General features: G+C 47.3%; 1 protein-coding gene across 1 annotated transcript in view; it reads right to left on the bottom strand.

Annotated features, from left to right (window-relative positions):
* LOC132445713 (phospholipid-transporting ATPase ABCA1) overlaps positions 1–22,529 on the bottom strand; it is a 119,075-nt gene that overhangs the window by 59,725 nt on the left and 36,821 nt on the right. The window contains exons 15-21 of the mRNA XM_060035830.1: positions 19,192–19,400; positions 17,198–17,276; positions 11,868–12,070; positions 9,783–9,831; positions 8,462–8,527; positions 8,307–8,339; positions 7,211–7,350 (exon numbers count right to left, since the gene is read on the bottom strand). Coding sequence (XP_059891813.1) covers positions 7,211–7,350; positions 8,307–8,339; positions 8,462–8,527; positions 9,783–9,831; positions 11,868–12,070; positions 17,198–17,276; positions 19,192–19,400 — 779 coding nt within the window. The remainder of the gene's footprint in view (positions 1–7,210; positions 7,351–8,306; positions 8,340–8,461; positions 8,528–9,782; positions 9,832–11,867; positions 12,071–17,197; positions 17,277–19,191; positions 19,401–22,529) is intronic.

Below are 22,529 nucleotides of genomic sequence, written 5' to 3'. Positions count from 1 at the left end.
TGTGTGTGTCTGTGTGCGCGTGCGTGCGTGTGTGTGTGCCAGGGGGCTGGTTTGTCTAGACTCTAGATAATTGCGGGTGCCGAAATTTCAAAAGGGAGAGGGCAGATTCGCAGACCACCAAAATGGTCAAATTCTACATTTGCCGCAAAGAGGAAGTGGGAATGAAAACAAGTTTGGCAGAAGGATAAAGACGCAGTGATGAGACACAGGAGCCTAAACACACACTCTGACGCACACAGACAGCCTCTGAGCCCTCTGCCTCATCTCTCTCCATCTCTCCCTGTCTTTCTCTTACCCCTCCCCTCTCTCACTCTAATTTCCTTTACACTTCACACTATCAATATTGAACCCTCTCTTTTTCCCTCTCTCTCCCTCTTCCCCTCTGTCTCCTCTTCTCCTCTCTCTCTTACCCTCTCTCTCCCTCTTCCCCTCTCCATCGTTGCCTCTGCTCTCTCTCCATCTTCCCCTCTCTCTCTCATCCCCTCTCTCTTCCCCTCTCTCCCTCTTCTCCTCTCTCTTCCCCTCTCTCCCTCTCTCTCCCTCTTCCCCTCTCTCTCCCTCTTCCTCTCTCCCTCTTCCCCTCTCTCTCCCTCTTCCTCTCTCTCCCTCTTCCCCTCTCTCTCTCTTCCCCTTTCTCTCACTCTTCCCCCATCCATCGTTGCCTCTGCTCTCTCTCCATCTTCCCATCTCTCTTCCCCTTTCTCTCTCTCTCTTCCCCTCTCTCTCCCTCGTCCCCTCTCTCCCTTTTCTCCTCTCCCTCTTCCTCTCCCTCTTCCCCTCTCTCTCCCTCCTCTCCTCTCCCTCTTCCCCTCTCTCTCCCTCTTCTCCTCTCCCTCTTCCCCTCTCTCTCCCTCTTCTCCTCTCCCTCTTCCCCTTTATCTCCCTCTTCCCCTCTCTCTCCCTCTTCTCCTCTCCCTCTTCCCCTCTCTCCCCCTTTTCCCCTCTCTCTCCCTCATCCCCTCTCAATCTTCCCCTCTCCTCTCACTGTCCCTCATTCACTCAGGGCTGATTCCAGGATTTTTTTAAATGAGGCGGCACAGGGGGACGGGGATAAGGGGGACGGGGACGGGGGAACTATACCAAGAACAAGTCAGGGGGGGCCCGTGGGAAATCAGACAATTTCTAGCAAATAAATACAGCTTGGAAAATTGGCTCAGAAAACGTGGGTCTGCTTTTCCAGACACTCTGTGTGCCCTGTGGCCTGATGCAGGTGGAAATACATGAAGGGTGGCACTGCGCAAGAACATGACAATCTGTTGTACATACTCACTGTTTTGCATGGATAGGACAACACAGTCTTTTGTTGTACTATATAAAAAACATCACATAGGCATTCATTGCTCAGTTAACGTTCATGTGATCTTTTCAAGATCAACAATGCAAAGAGAGTGTGTGTGTGTGTGTGTGTGTGTGTGTGTGTGTGTGTGTGTGTGTGTGTGTGTGTGTGTGTGTGTGTGTGTGTGTGTGTGTGTGTGTGTGTGTTCGCGTGCGTGCGTGCTTGCGTGCATGCATGCATGTGCATGCCTCTTCTCTAAACCCCATGATCTGTGCTTAAACTTTGTCAGTCCATGTGGGTTAACTGCAGAGTCTGACAGAGACGGCCACACTATGCCTCAGAAACGTTGTGTTCTTTGTGCTGGCAACTCAATCCTGGAGTAAACCCGTCAATGTCGGGGTGCTATCGTCCATCATCCCTGGTTATTCCTAGATGATTTCTGATCAATTCAGGATGGAAAAAGCCAAAGGCAGCGCGCTTAGTGAAAATTGCAACAGCAATTTTGCTCGACCAGAGGAGTTCATGGAACACGTCTTTCAAAGGCTCCAGAAACACTGTGAACTCCCGACAGGCCGGTCAGCCTTCGCGTTCCTTCTTTTCTTTTACTCCATGAAACCTTTCGGCTCGATGCAGCTCCTGCCTCAGATCATCTAAGTTCCTTCTCGTTGATCGCTGAGAACCAAACAAAGAGTTGACTATTCTACAAAGCTGTTGCTGCTGGGATCGAGTGCTTGAATTCGGGCTTGGATGAGTGTTTCCGAAAATCCCCAATCATGGAGTCAAGGATTTGGTAGAATATGTTCTTTGTCATCTCAGTCCTCTCCTCCACCAGTCGACCGCGGATGCTATTACAGAGCCTCCTCTTTCAATGCTTCTCTCCAGCGCTCATAGAAATACGACTCCTCTCTGTAATTCTGACATGTGTCCTGGAGTGCTCTGGTAAGCTGCGAGGGTCGCACCGGGTCGAGTGGCGGTGATTGAAGCACATCACACAGAAGCATCGGTGTCGCCCGGCACTTTGCACAGTGGTGAAAGCTCAGTCAATTTGGGGGCCGAGTCTGCCCCCAGTGCCTCTACGGACCTGTCCCGAGTTCCTCCCATGAGCGGTATCTCCAAGGACACAGGTGCGTCTGTCCGTCATATCACGGCAGGCAAAGTGCCCCAAAGCGCTGCCGTCTTGTGCCGCTAAGCCTCTGAAGATCTCCGTGGTGACCTCGGCACGATTCTCGCTGAACTTCGAGCCATTAGTGGTGAATGGACAACCTCGACATGAAGAGAGCTTCTGAAGCTCAGAGAGGGAACGTAACGCCTCGGGGACGGACTTGACAGTATCGACAGGCGCCGAGTTGAAGGCGATGTGCTTTGTAGCGCACATCGAAATGCCTGTTTTTCGTGAATGCCTTCATGCGTGAAGAAACAACTGTATATTTTTTCCTGCTCATTACGGACACTCCCTGTCATATCTCTGATCTACAAGATTGCTTTTGTACTCCAGAAACCAATCATATCCATCCACACGACTCATGATATTCTCTTTTAGGCCCGAGGCGTCTAAATGATGAGCTTCTCTAATTATTTTTTAACAATATCGCAGGATCGGTGAAATGTGTTGATTTTCTTTAATTCAAACACTGAATGCCTTGCTTTCCACCAAACACTCAAGGATTTATCTGAGTGCAGGATGACTTGTGTATGGAGCCTTTCCATGGGACATTTCACACATCACTCTCAGGTCATGTTCAGCTCTTTGTACCAATAATGGCAGAGAGTTATCCCGCTATTGACAGAAATCCTTCTGACTCACGATGCCCTCCTTTGGGGGTACTTTGAGGATAGCTGTGAGAAGGGGAACATCTGCCACGTTTTTTTTTTTCGATATAGTTCTCTATATATCTCTGTGATATATATTCCCTTGCAGTGTCTCTCCATTGATTTAATCAGAGATGTGTTTCCCACAGCCTCTTGCTTGCGTTGAGACCTTGCCAGCATGGCATTTCCACGGCGCTCAGATCCGTGATGCATCGCAAAGCCACGTGCCATATATAGTGCCTTTTCAAAAGCAGAGTGAGGCGAAGGCTGATTGAGGAGCGGAGGGGAGTGAATAAAGTCTGCATGTAAAACAACGGGCCCAGTACGAAGCTCGTCCTTCGTACTCGTTTCCTAGGGAACATCTTCAAGTGAGAAATCTTCAATGAAAAATCGACAATTATAAATCCACTGATGATTAGTCTCCGTTTCTTGATAATCAACAGCGTTATTAGTGAAATGGTCGATAACACTGGACGATTGCATTGGTCAACACATCTTGTGGTCCATGAGGAGTAGCAAATTCTGATCCGGATGATGCTCTCTGTCCCCGTCTCCCTCTGAACCTGAACCCACTGCTGTGAAGTCACCTCTGAGGCCGTGCCTCTTCTCCCTAAGAGGTTTGGTGGGAGCTTTCATGACTGTGTACATCTAGAACATGAATCGGCACTATGGTCAGTAGGTTCAAATTGGGAAGTGCTATCTGGTGAACTTGCTGTGAACAGGCAGTGAACGCATGATAGGCTCATGTTCTGATGGTCACCTGTTGCTGCAGATAGACGTCTGCTGGGGTAGCCCTCACTTGCCCTCTAAGGCCGGTTCTCACCTTTGCTGGCAGGGCCATGGCTGCCTGACTAATGGTTCTGAACCTGCATTGCATTTGTGTCTGACATATTCTTTACGTAAAGACTGAATCTGACCCTTTTTTCCACAAAATTCTCCCTTAAAAAAACATCGAACCGCAAATCTGATCAAATGGCAATGGGCATCGTCGGAATGACATGACTCTAGCCCAATGGCGCTAAGGGGGGCATCACATGCCAGCCCTTTAGACAAGCCCCGGCTCTCCCTTTCCCTCTCCTTCTGTTTCTCTCCCTCTCTCCCTCTTTACCCTCTCTCTCTCCAGGCAGTAACTGCAGGTGACAGCTGGAAATTCCTCCTTTTGTGTGAGAGTGGCAAACACCCAAAACAAGAAGGGAAAAGTAATTATGTCCACAAAGCCAAAGTACTCTCATGAACAATGCTCGAGTTTATCGCGTCCTCGACTTCGGCGGCTTTAATAATAAACCATAAATACGAACAGTGTATAAAAGAGTAAAAGAGTGTTATTCAGTCTGACATCAAGTGAATTCGATTTAGTTGGGAGGTGGAATAGATAATTTTATCCATACACATATTAGATGACCCCATTCGAGGCTGTGTAATTAAAATTAAATGTATCTCTGCCCTTGTTGCTCTTGCTTCTGTCAGACCCATGGAAGCCACTGTCCTTGGTTGTACAGTAATAGTAACAGAAATATACCAGTTAAGAAGTACAACAAAGCAAAACGCATTTTAACAGTGCTGGACGATTAGGATCGCTTTAGGGGAGAACTCAAAGCCCTGAACCGCAAAAAGAAAAGCCAGATAATTGTTGTAAATATCGGTGTGCATCTATTGCCGAAGCCAGCATGTTTATGTTCTGCCAGACCGGTGTTGGACCTCGTGTCGAAACCTGGATACATCCTCCAAACCTGGGCTCCCTGCCCCCAGAATAGACCCACTTGCCTGGGTTACTGACGACGAGCAGGCAGGGTCCTCTTCCAACAAGGCTCCGCCACGCCAGCTCTACCGAGATCATGGCCACGCCCCAACCCCGCCGGGCCGAAGTGCATCCTGGGTGTACGAGGCAGCTGGCCCCGTCAGAAAATGTAAAAATGTGCGCGTCCTCTTACGGAATTACTGATTTCTCGCCGTAGGAACGTTGGGAAAGATGTGATGCGCTAGGATTCTCAGAACGACCACCTGGGTTGTCATGTTATGAGAATGAACCCCATATCTGATAGATACGGTCGACCCTAAAGCTATTTTAAGGCAGACTCTCAGAGTGAAGCCCATAGTAAGCACTGCAGTTTACCCTCGGTACAGTGACAAAAATTTGTCAAACAGGACCTTGCGCATCGCCCATAGACATTTTACAACGACGCCAAAAGGGTTTTAGTCTGTAGAATTCCTTCAACGCATCTAAAATCACACAGTGTCTGAATGCCAAAAACTGTGGATCTTAGCGGGGGGGGGGGTCCGCCTTCGACAAGAAGCCCCGTTTTCTCCATCTGCCCGGGTCAGCTTGTTGGACGGGGGGGGGGGGGGGGGGATCCCCCCGGTTTGAGTTCCCTGCTGGAGATCCATTGTGTGTGTCCTTAGTGGTGGAGTGGCTCAGTCGGAGCCACTGGGCCATTATGCCGGCCCACAATGAGCAGTTGACACCTGTAGAGGACGGCGTTTTGTCAGGGCTGAGGGATGCTGAGGGGCGCAAAGGAGGAAGGTACGCCTGCACAGCGGCAGATACACGCACACACACACACGGGGATGTGCACAAACACATATATATGAACGCATAGATACACACACATGCATGAATGCAATAGCCAACACATGAACATGTAGATGCACACACAGATGTGCAAACAAACATGCACACACGTGAATGTGATACCCAACACACAAAAATTAAAACCTAGATGCAAACACACGCGCGCAAGCGCACACACACACACACACACACACACACACACACACACACACACACACACACACACACACACACACACACACACACACACACACACACACACACACACACACAGGAAAGGTCAGCCCCTTTCAAAACTTTTCTAATATGATCAGAGCAATGCTCGGTCACCTGTCAATACTGACTGCTTCTCATTATATTTACCTACGCACGTGAAACACAGATGTGTGAGTGTCAATTAACAACCAATTAAAGCTGAAGTGCTGCCACAAAAATCACAGGAATAAATGAAATAAATTTGCGAGGTACCTTGGAAAACGCGCTGGGATATTGATTTGGACTCATTTAAATTAATTCTGGTGATTGGTTTGGACCGTTCTAATTAAAATGTTTATGAGCAACAAAATAATTTGGACGTACACTTAATAGGCTAATAGCAACCTGCCACCGTTGTAATTGTTATGTGATCACTTCGAATACAAAGCTAATGAAAACACATCATTAGCATACACTGAAAAATGCTCTGCTTCACTTCAACTGACAATTACGCACACCAAATGAACTCTGGTTCAAACCAGAAGGCTTTCATGCTGTGCAACGACACAAGTAGGGGTCAAAGAGTCAAAATCATGCTATTGTTTCTGTTTATCTGTTAAATGTAAATAAAGTTTTGTAGTTGTATAACACGATCTATGAGTGTGTAGTACTGCGTTGTGATGTACATTCCTATTTGTGAAAAATGACAATTCCACACATAAACAATTTATGTCATTCAAAAAGTAAAAATTATGCCACAAATGTAAAGAATAACTAGACCAACACACCTCAACGTGTCAAAACAGCACCATTATCCTACAGATTTATCCAACATTATGGCGGGAATTTGACTCCCATTCCCTGCCCATAATTGCAGCGACATTCTCATGCTCAACATGCTAATATGTCCGTAGCTCCCCAACTTCCCACCGTGACACGCTGAAACCAACACGCATGCGCATCCCTCTAAAACAGAAACCTAATCCATCCTCGCCCCCTGTCCCCATCCAACCCATAATCCTAGCGACATGCTAATGCTCAACATGCTAATACATCCGTAGCGCCCCAACTCCCCCCAACTCTATAAGCTAGGCGCTTATGAAAAACCTAATCCATCATCGCCCCCCCGCCCCCATCTAACCCATAAGTGTAGCGACATGCAACCGCTCAACATGCTAACACGCCCGTAGCTACCCACCATGACACGTTGAAACCGTCACGCAGCACGCTAAAACACAAACCTAATCCATCCTCCTCCCCCCCCGCCCCCCCCTCCCCTTTGGCGTCGGGCTGGGCGTCGCCTGGCGTGGCGTGGCCCCTGTGATCCCTCACGGTGACAGGGCCCTGTCAGAGGCCATTACCTGCGCAATGAGTCCCTTGCGGCTGCGACGCGCGTGGTGGAAGCGCTTGACGAACAGCGCCAGGAACTGCCTCCGGATGAGCTCCGAGCCCCTGACCACCGCCGACCCCTTCCCGTCCGGAACGCCGGCCATCTTTGGATCTGGGATGAGGCGGGAAGCGGGAGAGGGTTGAAAGGCGGGGGGGAGGAGTTGTGTCGTTTGTCATGCACACATGGGTTAAAAACATGAGAGGGACGTGGCCAATGGGGTGCTGCGACCGCCGAGCAGGTGCGGGTGGGTTTCTCTTCCCCGTTCACGCATCCCGCGTTATCTCCGCTTGCGTTGGAGCCGGGGAAGGAGGCCGGTTATTCATGTTTGTCATATTTGTGGGAATTATCTTGACATGCTGACAGCGATCCATGAATCAAATGCTCTGAAAAAAGGAAGGGAATCCGGTAACCGTGGCTGTCGCTGAGCCCGTCTTATCGTTTCGTCTGGCCCGGATGAAAGTGATTGGATGGCTTGCCTGTCTGTCTCTCTGTCTACCTACCTACCTCGCTGTCACTCTGTCTACCTAACTACCTGCGTGCCCGCTGCTTTCATTGAGCATAACCTGAGTTTTTGAAAATGCTAGGTAGACCTGATGCTAAAGCTAGCAAGCTAGTTATTCATGGGTTGCATTCAGGATGTAAAGATCATTTCCACAAAATATGACAAAGTAGTACCAGGGGGGATTTAGTCCCTAACACAACAAGAATTATCCGAAAATAGGGTCCAGGCTTAAAGAAGTTTTTCTTGAAGGGATATTCTTGAACACTTTTGAAAGTTTGATGCGCAAGATCGTGTTGAATTAAATGTATTTATTCTGTCTTTCAATGTCCTTCCTTTGAGGTACGTTAGGTAAATGTTTTTTGTTACACTTCTTAAACACTCCTTGTCAAAGGGAAATCAATTCAACCTACAAAAGCTTAATAAAAGGACACAATAGACACTGGAAAATGAAAATGAACCAGAAACTAACTTCTGAAGGCTGTCCTTCGCAGCAACTGTAAAACAAGTTAAAGAACAAATTCGTTCTAAACAAACATTCAACACAAAACCTTAAAGAAATACATACCTTCAACTTTATTAGTGGTGTGTCCCTTTAAATCTGCAAGAGCAAAAATAGACAAACGTTGATTAAAAAACAAAGCTGTCAAAGTTCAGTTAAAACAAGGACACTGGGCCTGTAAGTTAATCATTTATATTCAAATATAGTCATTCTATACTTGCCAGAGGCCTTTTCAGAATCCCTTCGGATGGCGCCATTTCCGTTTGAATTGTTCTGTTCATCTTTTTCTGTGTGAGGACAGAAACTCATTATCCAAATAATTACTATTTTTATGAATACAACCCAATTCGTTCAGTTTGGGCAAATTGTATCCAATTGCTTTTCAACAAGGTGCAACTCTTTTCAGATTCTTTCAGGAAAAATATTGGACATGGGCGAGAGAAAAACCCATTGAGCAGGGGTCTTCAACATTTTCCAGGCCAAGGACCCCCAAACTGATGGAGAGATGGAGCAGGGACCCCCTACTTACATATTGTATAAAATTATATTTTATATTTAACTGGTCCTATAGTGCCATGTATAAATGTACCTTGTTATTTTGCATTTAATACTAAGATATTCAAATAATACACAGGTTCATATATTCATGTTTTAATTTTAAACATGTGCAAGGTACAGTGAGTAGGGTGACCATGGCACTGCCATTCATAAACATAACATAACATAATAAACTGATACCTGCCAAGATCAACAATGTCTGTCAATTGCATGTAATCATGCATAAAAGCTATTCAAATAGACATTTTTAAAACATAAATGTGGAAACTAAAGTTAGTGATGTTTGTTAGTGTCTTTCTTATTACTCCGCAATAGTCTGTTAACTTGTCAACCCCAGCGTGTCCGGTTGCTAAGCGACGCCAACGTCTTTGGTGGACTATTTCTCTGCTGATCGCTTATTTTCCCGATGATGGCCGGCGTTCTGTACATTATCCCTTACATAACAGCACTCTCTCTCTCCCAACTGTATTGGCTGGGCACTCTCATCCAAATACGCATGGTTTTGCGGCGGAGGAGGGGGTAGATATAAAGACCGGACGAGTCGCTGTGCTGTCCTTCTTCTTCATTGAAGGAGCAGGCAGAGAAAAGCTCTCTCCTGCTGGGCTTTCATTAAAACCAAATACATAAAAATGTCGCAGCCAGTCCTGATGTGTCAGGTGTGCGTGAGAGACATACGAACGTACGCTTACCACTTTTGTAAATGCCCTTCGGATCGCATGATAGGAATAGATCTATTCTGATTAGAAATCGGATCAAAAGTGTCCATGTAAACGTGGCTAGTGTGTTGGATTCATGTTAATGTGCATTTAAAGACATTTCAATTTGTGGAAAAAATTGCGGGGGAATATGTATAATTTGTTTAATCAATCAAAAACTTTCGCGACCCCCCTGCAGTACCTCCGCGGACCCCCTGTTGAAGACCTCTGCCAAAGAGTATAGCAATTCAAAAAAGCAACCACATAACATTCAAGAGAAGTGTCCTACCTTGTGTTTCCACATCGACTCCAGTGTCCTCGGCCACTTTCAGGAAAATCTGCCGGAATGAAAACATCACATTCCCTCAAGCAACAGTTATATCTGTCAACGTTCAGGCCTGCCTCGCTGCGAACGAAAACGACACCTCCACCACATTTAGCAGGCTCCGTTCCTAAGTACAGATGGGCCTGTCAACGCGGCCTGGTTCTCAGAGCTCCAAGACTCCTAACTGGATTACGACGGGAGGCGTCACAGATGGATGAGGTAATCCTCCTCACAGGGGAACTCAGGTGTATCACCACTACCCTTTTTTAATAGAGCCGGCAGGCCGCAAGGGGGGCCAGCGTAGGAAGACGTGCACAGGTAGGCATGCACACACACACACACACACACACACACACACACACACACACACACACACACACACACACACACACACAAGCGCAGACATAAGTGAGCGCACACACCTACACACACATACACACACACACCCAAATGTGTGCACGCACAAACACACAATCACACACACATACATACCACACACCCACCCACCTAAGTGTGTGCACACACAAACACACAATCGCACACACACACACCACACACCCACCCACCCACCTAAGTATGTGCACACACAAACATATAATCGGACACACACACCACACACCCACCCACCTAAGTATGTGCACACACAAACATATAATCGCGCACACACACCACACACCCACCCACCTAAGTATGTGCACACACAAACACACAATCGCACACACATACACACCACACACCCATTCACCTAAGTGTGTGCACACACACACACAATCGCACACACACACACCACACACCCACCCACCCACTCACCTAAGTGTGTGCACGCACAAACATACAATCGTGCACACAAACACACACACACACACACACACGCACACACACAAACACCCACACGCGGTTTACTGGTGGCCAACGGTGCACAGCCCAGTTGTACACGGTCCATCGCTCCACTTTGAGAGCTGTTGTGTGTTCATGACCCCAGTAGGAGGGAGCCACGGGGGCTGAAGGGTGAGAAGAGATATGACAAATAATAACAAATCTGACAAGATGGAGCAGGATAAGAGCAGGAACGAGTGGACCTGTAGGGATCCTTGAGGAAGGCGCTTGACTCCTACGCACTCCTCAATGTTTCCAAAGACATATCAATGAGTTGCTTTGGATTAAAGTGTCTGCCAAGTGACTGAATCGCATGTTAGATTTCTCAAGGCAAGTGTACCTGTTGGCATCCAACCTTAAGTGGGATTTTATAATTTTTGTTATGGACAAATTGGAATGGAAAAATATGGTATAAATGTTTTCCGATAAAATATAGGAGAATAGCTTCTTGTTATTTAAAATTGTTAAGTGTCGCTTTGTGCGTTCCATCATGTTTTCCATTGACGTTTTGTGTTTATTTGTGTAAAATAATATGTGCTAAATAAACACACAGGAGCATAAGCAGCGTTGCAAACTTCCCCGCTGGGCCTGGCCTTCCTGTAGTGATTATGGTGAATAAAGGGGGCGTGGCCCTGGCCTTCCTGTAGTGATTATGGTGAAAAAGGGGGCGTGGCCCTGGCCTTCCTGTAGTGATTATGGTGAATAAAGAGGGCGTGGCCCTGGCCTTCCTGTAGTGATTATGGTGAATAAAGGGGGCGTGGGCCTGGCCTTCCTGTAGTGATTATGGTGAATAAAGGGGGCGTGGCCCGGGCCTTCCTGTATTGATTATGGTGAATAAAGGGGGCGTGGCCCGGGCCTTCCTGTAGTGATTATGGTGAATAAAAGGGGCGTGGCCCTGGCCTTCCTGTAGTGATTATGGTGAATAAAGGGGGCGTGGCCTTGGCCTTCCTGTAGTGATAATCATGCATAAAGGGGGCATTGGCGTTGCTCCGCCCCTGCATCTTTACTGATCCCTCAGACACCATTTGCATCGAAAGCTCTCGAATACAACCCAGCGCTCCACCTAAAGTCAAAGGTGGGGATTTCGATGCCGCTGCTCTCGGGTGGTGTACGGGTCGCCCTATATCCTCGAGGGTGGTGTCGGAGCCCTACCTCCTCTGTTTGTCACCCTACCTCCTCCAGGGTGGTGTCTGAGATGCCGTAGCTGGTGAGGCCGAGCGTGCCCATCTCCAGGTCCAGGTCCTTGAAGAGCGTGGCGAAGGAGCCGTCCTTGGCGCCCGCGTAGGGCAGGATGAAGGTCACCTCCTGGCCGATGCTCTCCAGGTAGACGGCGCCGGGGACGTGCCGGCGCACAAGGACGCCCACCGCCGCCACGTCTGGGGGTGACGGGGGGGGAAGGGTTAGGGGGGCGCACACACACAGAGAGCTTAGATCGGGCCCAGAAAATCGTGCCCGGCCCGACCTGAGCCCGTGCACGTTCTGTCCGAGCCCGGCCCGGCCCGATCCCGGTTTCAAACCGACATTTTCTTTAGAACATGGGATGTGTGCGATTGGAGGAGACACGTGTATGAGGGGCCGCATGGGACAGAATTCATACTTGGTCTTACACACACCATTATAATCTCGCATATACACCAGTATACTCATACACACACTCATACTCCTCTTACATGTATGCATGAGAGTGTAAAGTAGTGTATGTGAGACAATATAGAAGTGTGTGTGAGAGTACATATGTTCATGAAAGAGAGTATAGTAGTGTGTGTGTGAGTGAGTTTGAATGAAACGGAAGTGAGTTTGATTCCTCAGTTCCTGATTGGCTGATAGAAGAGGCGGTAGCATCTGGCGCTCAAAATACTGCGCCGTAATTTCACTCTTGAATCTCCACCGATGTTGTTGTGCTGCGTTCGCACCAAAAGAAAATTGGTTGCCTGTTTGCGTGGACGCAAGTTTGAGAGAGGCTTCCTCTTGTGACCGCAATTCATTCTCAACCATGGCCGGTCTCTACGTGTTGTGGAAGTACCAGAGACGTCGGAAAAACCGACGCAGTCGTTTAGGATACACTACTATACTCTCTCACATACATTACTATACTCTCTCACATACACTACTATTCTCTGTCACATACACTACTATACTCTCTCACATACAGTACTATTGTGAGAGTTGATAATGGTTCCAAGTAAATGCAACGCGACAGGGTTTACAGTATGAATTCTGTCCCTGATACACGTGAGCTACACGTGTGGCGTTTTTTTTACTTTGTGTAACTTTGTACACATTTGTTACTTAGGCCTACTCTGCTAAATATATATAGGCCTATAATATTTCTGTTTATTGCATAGATTTCTCCTCAGATTAGGCCAATAAGCAATCACAAAAAAGAAAACACAAACGCTCGATCAAGGGCCCGGCCCGGGTCGGGTCGGGCTCGACCTCGGGCAGAGAATCTAAACTCTACACACACAGGTGTGGCATATAATGCAGTGAGCCATGCTGGGATCAAGGGCTGATATTGGTTCCACGTCGGCGCAACGCAACAGGGTTTACAGACGCGTTAGGTCTGCAAAGACCCTCGATGCGTCCACTGCAAGTGCCTGACGTGCGCCTCCGGAAAATTGTAACAAGGGCTGTGAGTGGTCCGCTCACTAAATCCCAAAACACAGGGTTTTTTTCTGCGTCGCAGCTTCTGAGTGGTCCTTGCGTTAATAACCAGCCCTTAAGGCTTTGTTTACTTATATGATTGACATTATTTTTCTGATTTAGAAAATGCACACGTTAACACAGACAGCCATTTTAATAATAATGGCACCGACAGGAATCGATATTCATAACAAAAGCAATAATTCACATAACACATGATCCGATATCCATAACTTCTACTTCTATTAAGTAAAATCTAAACCTTGCTGGATCTCTTTTGTTTTATGTTCGTGCTCCGTTTGAGTCCATATCTTCCCCACGTTTCATTAATTTGTTACCAGACACGTTTTTGTGTTTGCTTCTGAATCATTTGAAAGCACCAACAGCCATCGAAGACACGACTCAACAACTCCACACGTGGATTTGTTTTTCCCTTCTCTCCCGCTCGGATAAATCAATTGTCCCCGGCGCGAGAGGTGAGAAGTGACACAGCAGAGGGCTTAAGATATTAATGAACACCATGAATCCGAAAGGTTATCGACTCGCACAGCAATATTCGCTTGCAACGCGGTGCCGCCATAAGCACTTGGCCGGCTGCTTTCCAACCCAATGGCTCTAGACCTGACGAGGCGGAGAGAAAATTAGATATTTTATTAAGGCTTTATTAATTCATGCGTGGGGATTTGCCGATTGACAATTAGCTGTATTTGTAATTCCTTCTACCTGATGCGAGTGGAAGGCAAAATGTCTCACCTGCTAATATAATCAGTTAACAGAGAGAGCCATTTGCATTTAATAATGTCTACAGTTACATCCCTTGGTTAAACAACAACATCATTAGCGCTAGATTAGGCTATGTTTCGCCTAAGGGAAGCGGCTTTTTCCAAGCTAAGAGTGGTTTAAATGTAGGAGACCGTTAGTCGGAGACTGCCGGATATTTCTTCTGGCACATTATATGTTCATCATCCACAGAAGGGCACTTGATTAGTCATGCCTTGTTCCGCGAGCCACCAGGCACGGAGAAAATGAAAGGGTAGGGAATGAAGGGTATTGTTTAACGGTCAGAAAGGCTCCACAATGCACCCTATATATACACAGCGACACCAGAACTGTCACATAGTAATAATAATAATAATGCAATTAATTTATGGGCGCCTTACTTGACACTCAAGGTCACCTTACAAAATCAAACATTCATAATAGCAAACAAAAAACTACAGCAACAACATAATTAAACAGTGTACAAGAGAAAAACGGTGTGGTCATTCTAGTCCCAAGAATGCGACTTAAAGGGAGTAGGCTTGGCTGAATAGATACGTTTTCAGGTGAGATTTGAAAGTGAATATGTTGTGTTGGGGGCTGAGCGACTGAATGCTCTTGACCCCATGGTAACCAGGCGAGCTGGTGGGAGAGTGAGCTGGATGGAGGAAGACAATCTGAGAGAACGGGTGGGTGTCTTGATATGGAGGAGCTCGGTGAGATACTGAGGGGCAAGATTGTTGATGGCCTTGAAAGTGAGAAGCAGGATCTTGTAAATGATGCGATATTTGATGGGCAGCCAATGGAGTTGCTGCAGGACAGGTGTTATGTGACTGATGGAGGGGGTTTTAGTAATGATACGGGCTGCAGAGTTTTGTACCAGTTGTAATTTATGCATCAAACATACATATACATCAATCCAGTGTGAAAAAATCTATTCAAACTTTGTGAAAATTTTCCATTTTCATAAAAGACGCACGCTCACCACAGGGAGAGCGGGGAGATTGAAACGCAAAATGTGTTGAGGAAAGGGCAGAGAAACGGGGGGGGGGACGACGACATTATTCTACTGTTAACCGACGAAATAACGACGAGGTATTTCATCAACCCACCTCAAGAGTCGGTTTCCCCATCATCAGTTTTCCACGGTGTGGTAGCAATGACGCAATCCTCCTCTACTTACTGATATAACAGTTTAATGTTGACATTAGAAGTCTGGGCCGTGATGCAGTGGTCCTCTGAACCGCGTCTGAACAGTGAATCAGATCAGACGGACGCAATCATCTGGCCTCAGTCGTGTCGCCGCGTCGCCGAGGGGGAATCGATCTAAAGGCTAATCCACCCTGTTGATTATCGATCGAGGACCTCCATATTGGTAATCACTATGGCTTAACCAAGCAGAGCAGAGAACCCCGTACCCCCGCGCCCCCCGCCATCCGGCGCTCTCCGTTCTCTATGAAGAAGTAAACGCCGTGGCTTCAAGCATCAAGCCATGCTGGAAAATCTGAGCGTGGGCGCGCGCGCGTGCGTGCGTGTGTGCGCGCGTATGTGTGCGTGTGTGTGTGCGTGCCTGTGCGCACGCGCAAGCATGCCTCGGCGGGTTAATAAAGAAAAATGTGCTGTCACTGGAATCAAAATTGCATTTCTCTCATTTTATTTTCTCTTTCAGAGAGAAATCGTGTGCTCCATTATCAAAACAAATAGGGCTTTGATTCCAATGTTTGTTCTTTCTCTGTCACGAGGGGCTGACGAGGACAAGCAGGTAGTGGGGAGGGGGGAGGGGGGGGGGGGTAGCACTGCTCTGCTCTCTCTGGTAGGAATGCATCAAGGGGGCAGAATGTTTTTTTTGCCATTCATAAGATCGCTCCCCCAGTCTAACTGTATGAGCAGCTAAGGTTCAGCAGAGAGGACGCAGTCAGAAAATAAACAAACCAAACGAAAAAGCCTATTACTCTGGAGCAGGGGTCACCAACATGGTGCCCGCGGGCACCAGGTTGTTCATTCTTGAACAACTCTTTCCCACCTTTTTTAAATCATTGTTGATAATTATTGTGAGAAATCGTTAACATGATCAGTGTCTTCACATAGATGATTATCATTAATCAATAATAATAATAATAATATAGAACTAAAGGCAAACTGAGCAAATTTGTTATTTCAGAAGTGTATCAAACTGGGTGCCCTTCGTATGACGAAGTACCCATGAAGTAGCTTTCAGGTTCAAAAAGGTTGGTGACCCCTGCTCTGGAGTAATATGCATAATATAAGTACTGCACAAAGAAAATACCTCTTCTTTCCGCAGCCAGGGACCATTTTTTTTTAAATATATATATATCATTGTGTAAAGTTCAAAGCAACAGACCGCATTCAAGGAAGCTGGAGGCAAAATGAATCATCTGAATTTTCTGGTGTGTTTTGGAAGAAGGACAATAAGATTTATGATGTGTGATCATACGTTTTTTCATTCCACGTTGAGAAATGACCTTTGCCCTGCATATTACCGGTACAGTTAAGGCAAGCACATTTTTTAAGAAGCCTATTATTTGCACATTGACAAACTTTAATTATATCTTAGGGAGTACTTTATTAAAGGTAATAGCAGTGCATGAAGAATGAATGGCATTGTTGAGGTACGTTTCAAGGATGCTACTTTCATAAACAATTTCCTCTTTTCAATCTGTTTGCGCCACCTTCACTTCTTAACAAGTCATGCCTCAGGCTTTCTGCCTCCTTAAGGGCTGATTATGGTCCCACGTTCACGCAACGCAAGGGGATTACAGACCCCTTACGTCCTTGCGGACCCTCCTTGCGTCCACCGCAAGGGCCGGACGTATGCCTCCCAAAAATGGTAACCTTCCGTCGAGGCGACGCAGCAGCAAAGGCCTGTGATCGGTCCGCTTACCAAAACCCGACGCAGAACCATGAAGGTTCACCACAGCGTCACAGCGTCTGCGTGGTCATTGCGTTCATGTGACACATTTGACATGAGGTTTTCGTGTCTTTGTGGACAGAGCAGGGAAGACAGCCCTGAGAAGGAGAGACAGAACGACGCGCCGCAAAGAAGCGGCGGTTCAGAACCAAGCCTTGCGTCGGTTCTTTACCTGATGGATCGGAGTTGATCCAGGTCTGGCTCCCGATGCCTTCATCTGAACTGCTGCTCCCCGATCGGGCCTCTTTCTCCTGCGGACGGGAATCAGAGTCACACCAGAAAAGAATAATTCTTCGTTACTCTCATGTCCCTGTTGCTGTGTTCCAGCTCAACCTTTAGATATCCCTTTACTTTAATCCGCGTATACCCGGAGACGGATTTAAGTTTCGCTGGCTTCTCGCTCGACTGAGTCTTGCCATTTGGGTGCGGCGGTTAGTGTCGGGTGTTTCAACAAAAGGGAAATTAAATTTGCACTCGGGGGCGCGGGAGAAAAGGCGCTTCCGGCTGTTCTTGCGTTTGCGTTATCGTTCGAGTTGTCGTATCGGCGTTGTGAAACTTCCGTTTTACTTTTCGCTTTAAGCTCGCTGAATGGGACTCCAGACTTTAAGGGACTCTCAAACAGAAGTGAGCCGTAACCGGGATTGGGCTTTTCATATCCTAAAAAGTACCTGGTTTAAACCTCTTGTGTCTTTAGTTACTCAACATTTCAAAAAGTTATTCAACGGAAATAATCCTAGACGAAGTATGACTGCTGCCGTGGACTGAAAGCTATGCGTGTGCCGCAGACATTGGCAAGTACGATTGAGAATCATCAGCCCCCCCCTCGCAGCAATTAGCCTCATCCAACACGCAGGAGTGTGTCGATGCCCTGGCCGGGGCGGACTGAACATGGTTCATTACACTGGGTAGGACTGGGGGGGGGGGGGGTTAGGGGGGTTTCAGAGAGCGAGCCATGTTCAATAAGGGGTTGACGAATTGTTATGAGCTGCAATGCAGGCGCAATCAGGCTCATTATCTTCAGATGAAGCGGGAGATCTTCCTCTGTTCTGAGTTATTATGTAGATCAATCATTTTGATATTTTGGGATACATTCACGCAGTGTTTCACAAATGGGATGCTATCCGTGACTTAAAAACAAAGGAATATTAAAAACATGTCATTAGCTTTCGTCATAAACCATAAGTTCAGTCAAAACATTGCAACACAATTGTATCTTTTCTTTGTCTAAAAAAGTGGGTAGAGTCCTCGTATACAGCCATGCCAAACTCAAGGCCTGTTCAAAGTCAACTGTCACGTTTGTCGCGAGCCGGTCAGATGTCTGAGAGAGCGAATCAACAACGTCGGAATAGCATCAACGTCGACTTACGTCAAGCTTCCTTCACAGGCAGAATCAGAAACCAACGGTTAAACCTCTTTCATACCCCACACACACACACACACACACACACACACACACACACACACACACACACACACACACACACACACACACACACACACACACACACACACACACACACACACAGCTGTTAGTTGACGATATGAATAAATCCTGTCTTTTCCGGGGATAAAAAAGGAAATAAACTATTCCACACAGCAAAGGATTTGGAGACCGGCGAGGGAACATATTTTGTACGGAGCCCCTGGCAAACTCCAACATGCTCATCGGTTCCTTAACCACCAGGACGCCCTGTGACGCAACCTATCTCTGCCTGCAGAGGGGCTCCAAACTGGGCATGTTTGAGAGTGCAACACAGGGCAGCTCCTGGAACACTTCTTTTATCAAAACCAGTGCGTGGGCAGTCCTTTGTACTATTGAGTACCGACTCTATTCAACCAGGGCAATTCCGTTCGATTCATGTCATTAAGGAGCAGCAAGGGGGTGTTTCGCTCCAGGAAGCCCTACAGGTAGGCCGTAGACATCGGGGATCAAACACAGAACTTTACCCTTTCTTCTGGTATTCAGGCTGGGTGGAAACACATTTGCATTCATGTTCAGGGCATTCAGCAGACGCTTTTATCCGAAGCGACTTACAACAGTTCACACACACACATTCACACGCCGGCGGCGGTCTCGACGCGGCGAGGCGCCGGCCACCCCGTGGGGAGCAGTGAGGGCGAGGCGTTTCCCCCGGGGGGCCGCATCAACACTGGGAGACCACTGACCTCGGCGGCGTGCGGCTGCTGTCCGCGCTGCGCGGTGGCGTGCTGGTTCCCGCCGCGCACCAGGGTCAGGTAATAGCCGCGGCCGAAGACCTTCTTCAGGAACATGGAGGAGCCGCAGCAGCGCATCTTGCCGTGGGAGATGATGGCGATGCGGTCGCCCAGGATGTCCGCCTCGTCCATGTGGTGAGTGGACAGGATGATGGTACGGCCTGGTGGGGAGGGGGGGGGGAGGAGAGAGAGAGGTAGAGGGGGAGAGAGGGAGAGAGAGAGAGAGAGAGAGAGAGAGAGAGAGACAGAGACAGAGACAGAGAGAGAGAGACAGAGACAGAGACAGAGACAGAGACAGAGACAGAGAGAGAGAGAGAGAGACAGAGAGAGAAATGGGGGAGAGAGAGAGAGAGAGAGAGAGAGGGGGGGGGGGAGGGAGAGAGAGAAATGGGGGAGGAGGGAGAGGAGAGAGAGAGGAGGGGTGAGGGGGAGGGAAGTAGAGGGGGAGAGAGAGAGAGAGCGAGATGGAGATGGGGATACAGGTGAGACAGAAGAGTAAAACGGTGCAGTCTGTACCTGCCATGTGTGTGTTGGGTGTCAGCGGCAGTCATGACATTGAGCCCGGATGCAGACAAACAGCAGAACAGCGACGACAGGAACACAAACCAGGAGCGCAAAGCGGCCCTGTTTGTTTCTGAGAGGGGCTGTGATGGGATGAGTGAGAAAGGATGCAGCGACGGCAAACTTATCCGGCACGGCCAGTGTCACGACCTGCGTCCACGTGGTAATCGTTTATCTCCTCGTAGTCCAACTCTGAGTGCCAAGGCGGATCCTCATAGACACTCCCATCACATCAACACAATGCACGCACGCACGCACACACACACACACACAGGCAGGAACAGACACACACACAGGCACAGGCACGCAGATGCTCACATCCACACACAAGCAGGCAACCACACACACAAACACACACACACACAGGCACCCACACTCACGCATGCAGACACAAACACACACAGACAGACACACACACACACACACAGGCACCCACACTCACGCATGCAGACACAAACACACAGACAGACAGACACACACACACACACACACACACAGGCATGCACACGCACACATACACATCTCTCGTTCAGCTCCAAAACATCTTTCTTTTGGGTTCTTTTTTTTGTGTGTGTCACAGAAATCCCATTTTTGTTTTGTTGTCTTCAAATTCAATTAGCATCCCATACCAAGTGGGACGGCATCAGGCGAGAACCAACACAAACAGAGCCCCGTTATGTCACGTCTCTTCGGCTGGCAGTAATTAGCATGTTTGAGGGACAACAAGGAAGCGGAACATGGGAGGAGAGACCACGGAAATATTCTGTACTTTGAAAAATCATGTCACGGTCAACGGCTGACGCCACGCATGTTTTTAAAAGCCCCCGAGGAACCCAAGAGAGGCCATTGCTAAAATTGTGTACGTATATATGTATGTATATATATTTTATTGTCCTTCCTGCTTCTTCACTCCGAGAGTGAAAGGGAGGAGGGAGAGAGAAAAGATAAAAGATAAAAGAAAGTTTGACTTTGAACTGTGAGGCTTGCCAGTGGTTTGATTTGGCAGAGTCGGCTCGTTTTATATGCTTAGCTCAATCTCAGCCAATGATTTTCCCTGGGATTCGTTGTGCTTGCGTTCTGTTCTTTTTATTCCCGAGCAGGAGTAAATAAAAAACACACAGCACCACGTCTGAGCCAAGAAGAAGCCCAATATCTGCTTGAAAGGGGAACAGCCCGCAAAGGCGTCGTGATTTATTTTGTGTTCTGGGGCAACGCTGCATGAAGGGGAAATGGAGACGAGAGAGATTCAGGTAAATTGGCAGCGTGTCTTGGCAGCTTTTTTTTGTCAGATTGGGAGACATTGAGAAATTGAAACATGCAGCAGTGGTGGATGGGCAGTTCTGGCAGTTATGAGTTTCACGCAGGTTGTCAGGCTTCTACGGAAATTATGTTGCAAAGCTTTGTGGTGAAATAACCAACGAATTTGAAAAGGGGCGACAAAAACTGACAGGATAATGATGTTGAGTGCAGTAGGAAACAATAAAAAAAAGAATGTGTTAACTGTTCAATTATGATTTAACGACCTAACGAAAGGGCAGGCAATTTAAATTGTGAGTTATTGTTAGTTATTGTTAATTATTTGTTAACAAAATAGTGAAAACAAAGTTATTTAAAAGGTAATCAAAATAAATATTTGTGTCAGATGGGTAATGGGTTTAATTACCCTATTTCTTAAAGCTTCTATTTTCTCAAAGAAAGGTTAAAACCCAAAATTATAACAGTAATTACCGAAAGTCTGTTTGTCCTTTCAATTCCCATTACAGGCTGTTTAGGTGGTAAACACCTCAATGAGTAGTCTAATCGGTTAAACAAAGATGTTAGCCTTTTCTATGATTACCATTTACACCTCTTTAATTATTAAGCCCACACTGTGTACCCCCCCAAAATGTTTTGTTCATTCTGGAGCAGGGTTACGGGCACCCCAGTGCAAGCCTCTTGACTCCAGTTCCCATAAGTAACAAGGTGTGCTGCGTCCACATCCCCAGCGGTTGACCGACCATAAGGGGATGATACGTGAGGCATTGTCACACCAAAATTGTACCGGGGGCGAAAATTGCACCGCCTACGTAATCCGCGTTCGAAGATTCGAAACCTGCCTGGCAACTGATGATTGCGTCGAACGTTGCCTGGCAACGGACGATCGCGTCGAACGATGACGTCTATTTTCTAAATTAGATTAACACAAGCTAGCTAGACTACGATACACTTTAAACACTCAGTTTACTAGCTAAATTCGATTAAACAATTAAATAAAATACAAATATACTACTACGATACACTTTAAACACTCAGTTTACTAGCTAAATTCAATACAATACAAATATAAAGTAAAAACGAGTGTTATCTGCATTATGTTATTTCGTCTTGATGAGCGCGAATGTTTTTTGAAACCTGCCTGGCAACGGACAATCACGTCGATCGATGTTGTAATGTTTCGACGCGGATTACGCAGGAGGTACAATTTTCGCCCCCGGTACAATTTTGGTGTGATAGCGGGAGTGGCTCAGGAGGTAGAGCGGGTTGACCTGTAACCGAAGGTTGCTAGATCGATCCCCGGCTCCTCTTAGCCTGAGAAAAACACCTAACCCTCACTGTTCCCGACGAGCTGGCTGTCGCCTTGCATGGTTGACATCGCCAGCGGGTGTGAATGTGCGTATGAATGGGTGAATGTTAGGCTGTATTGTAAAGCACTTTGGGTGGCCACTGGTAAGAAACGCGCTGTACAAATG

This window comes from Gadus macrocephalus, chromosome 17, assembly GCF_031168955.1.
Source record: "Gadus macrocephalus chromosome 17, ASM3116895v1".
In the NCBI taxonomy this organism is placed as follows: Eukaryota; Metazoa; Chordata; class Actinopteri; order Gadiformes; family Gadidae; genus Gadus; species Gadus macrocephalus.
This window is presented reverse-complemented; position numbering and strand designations above follow the sequence as displayed.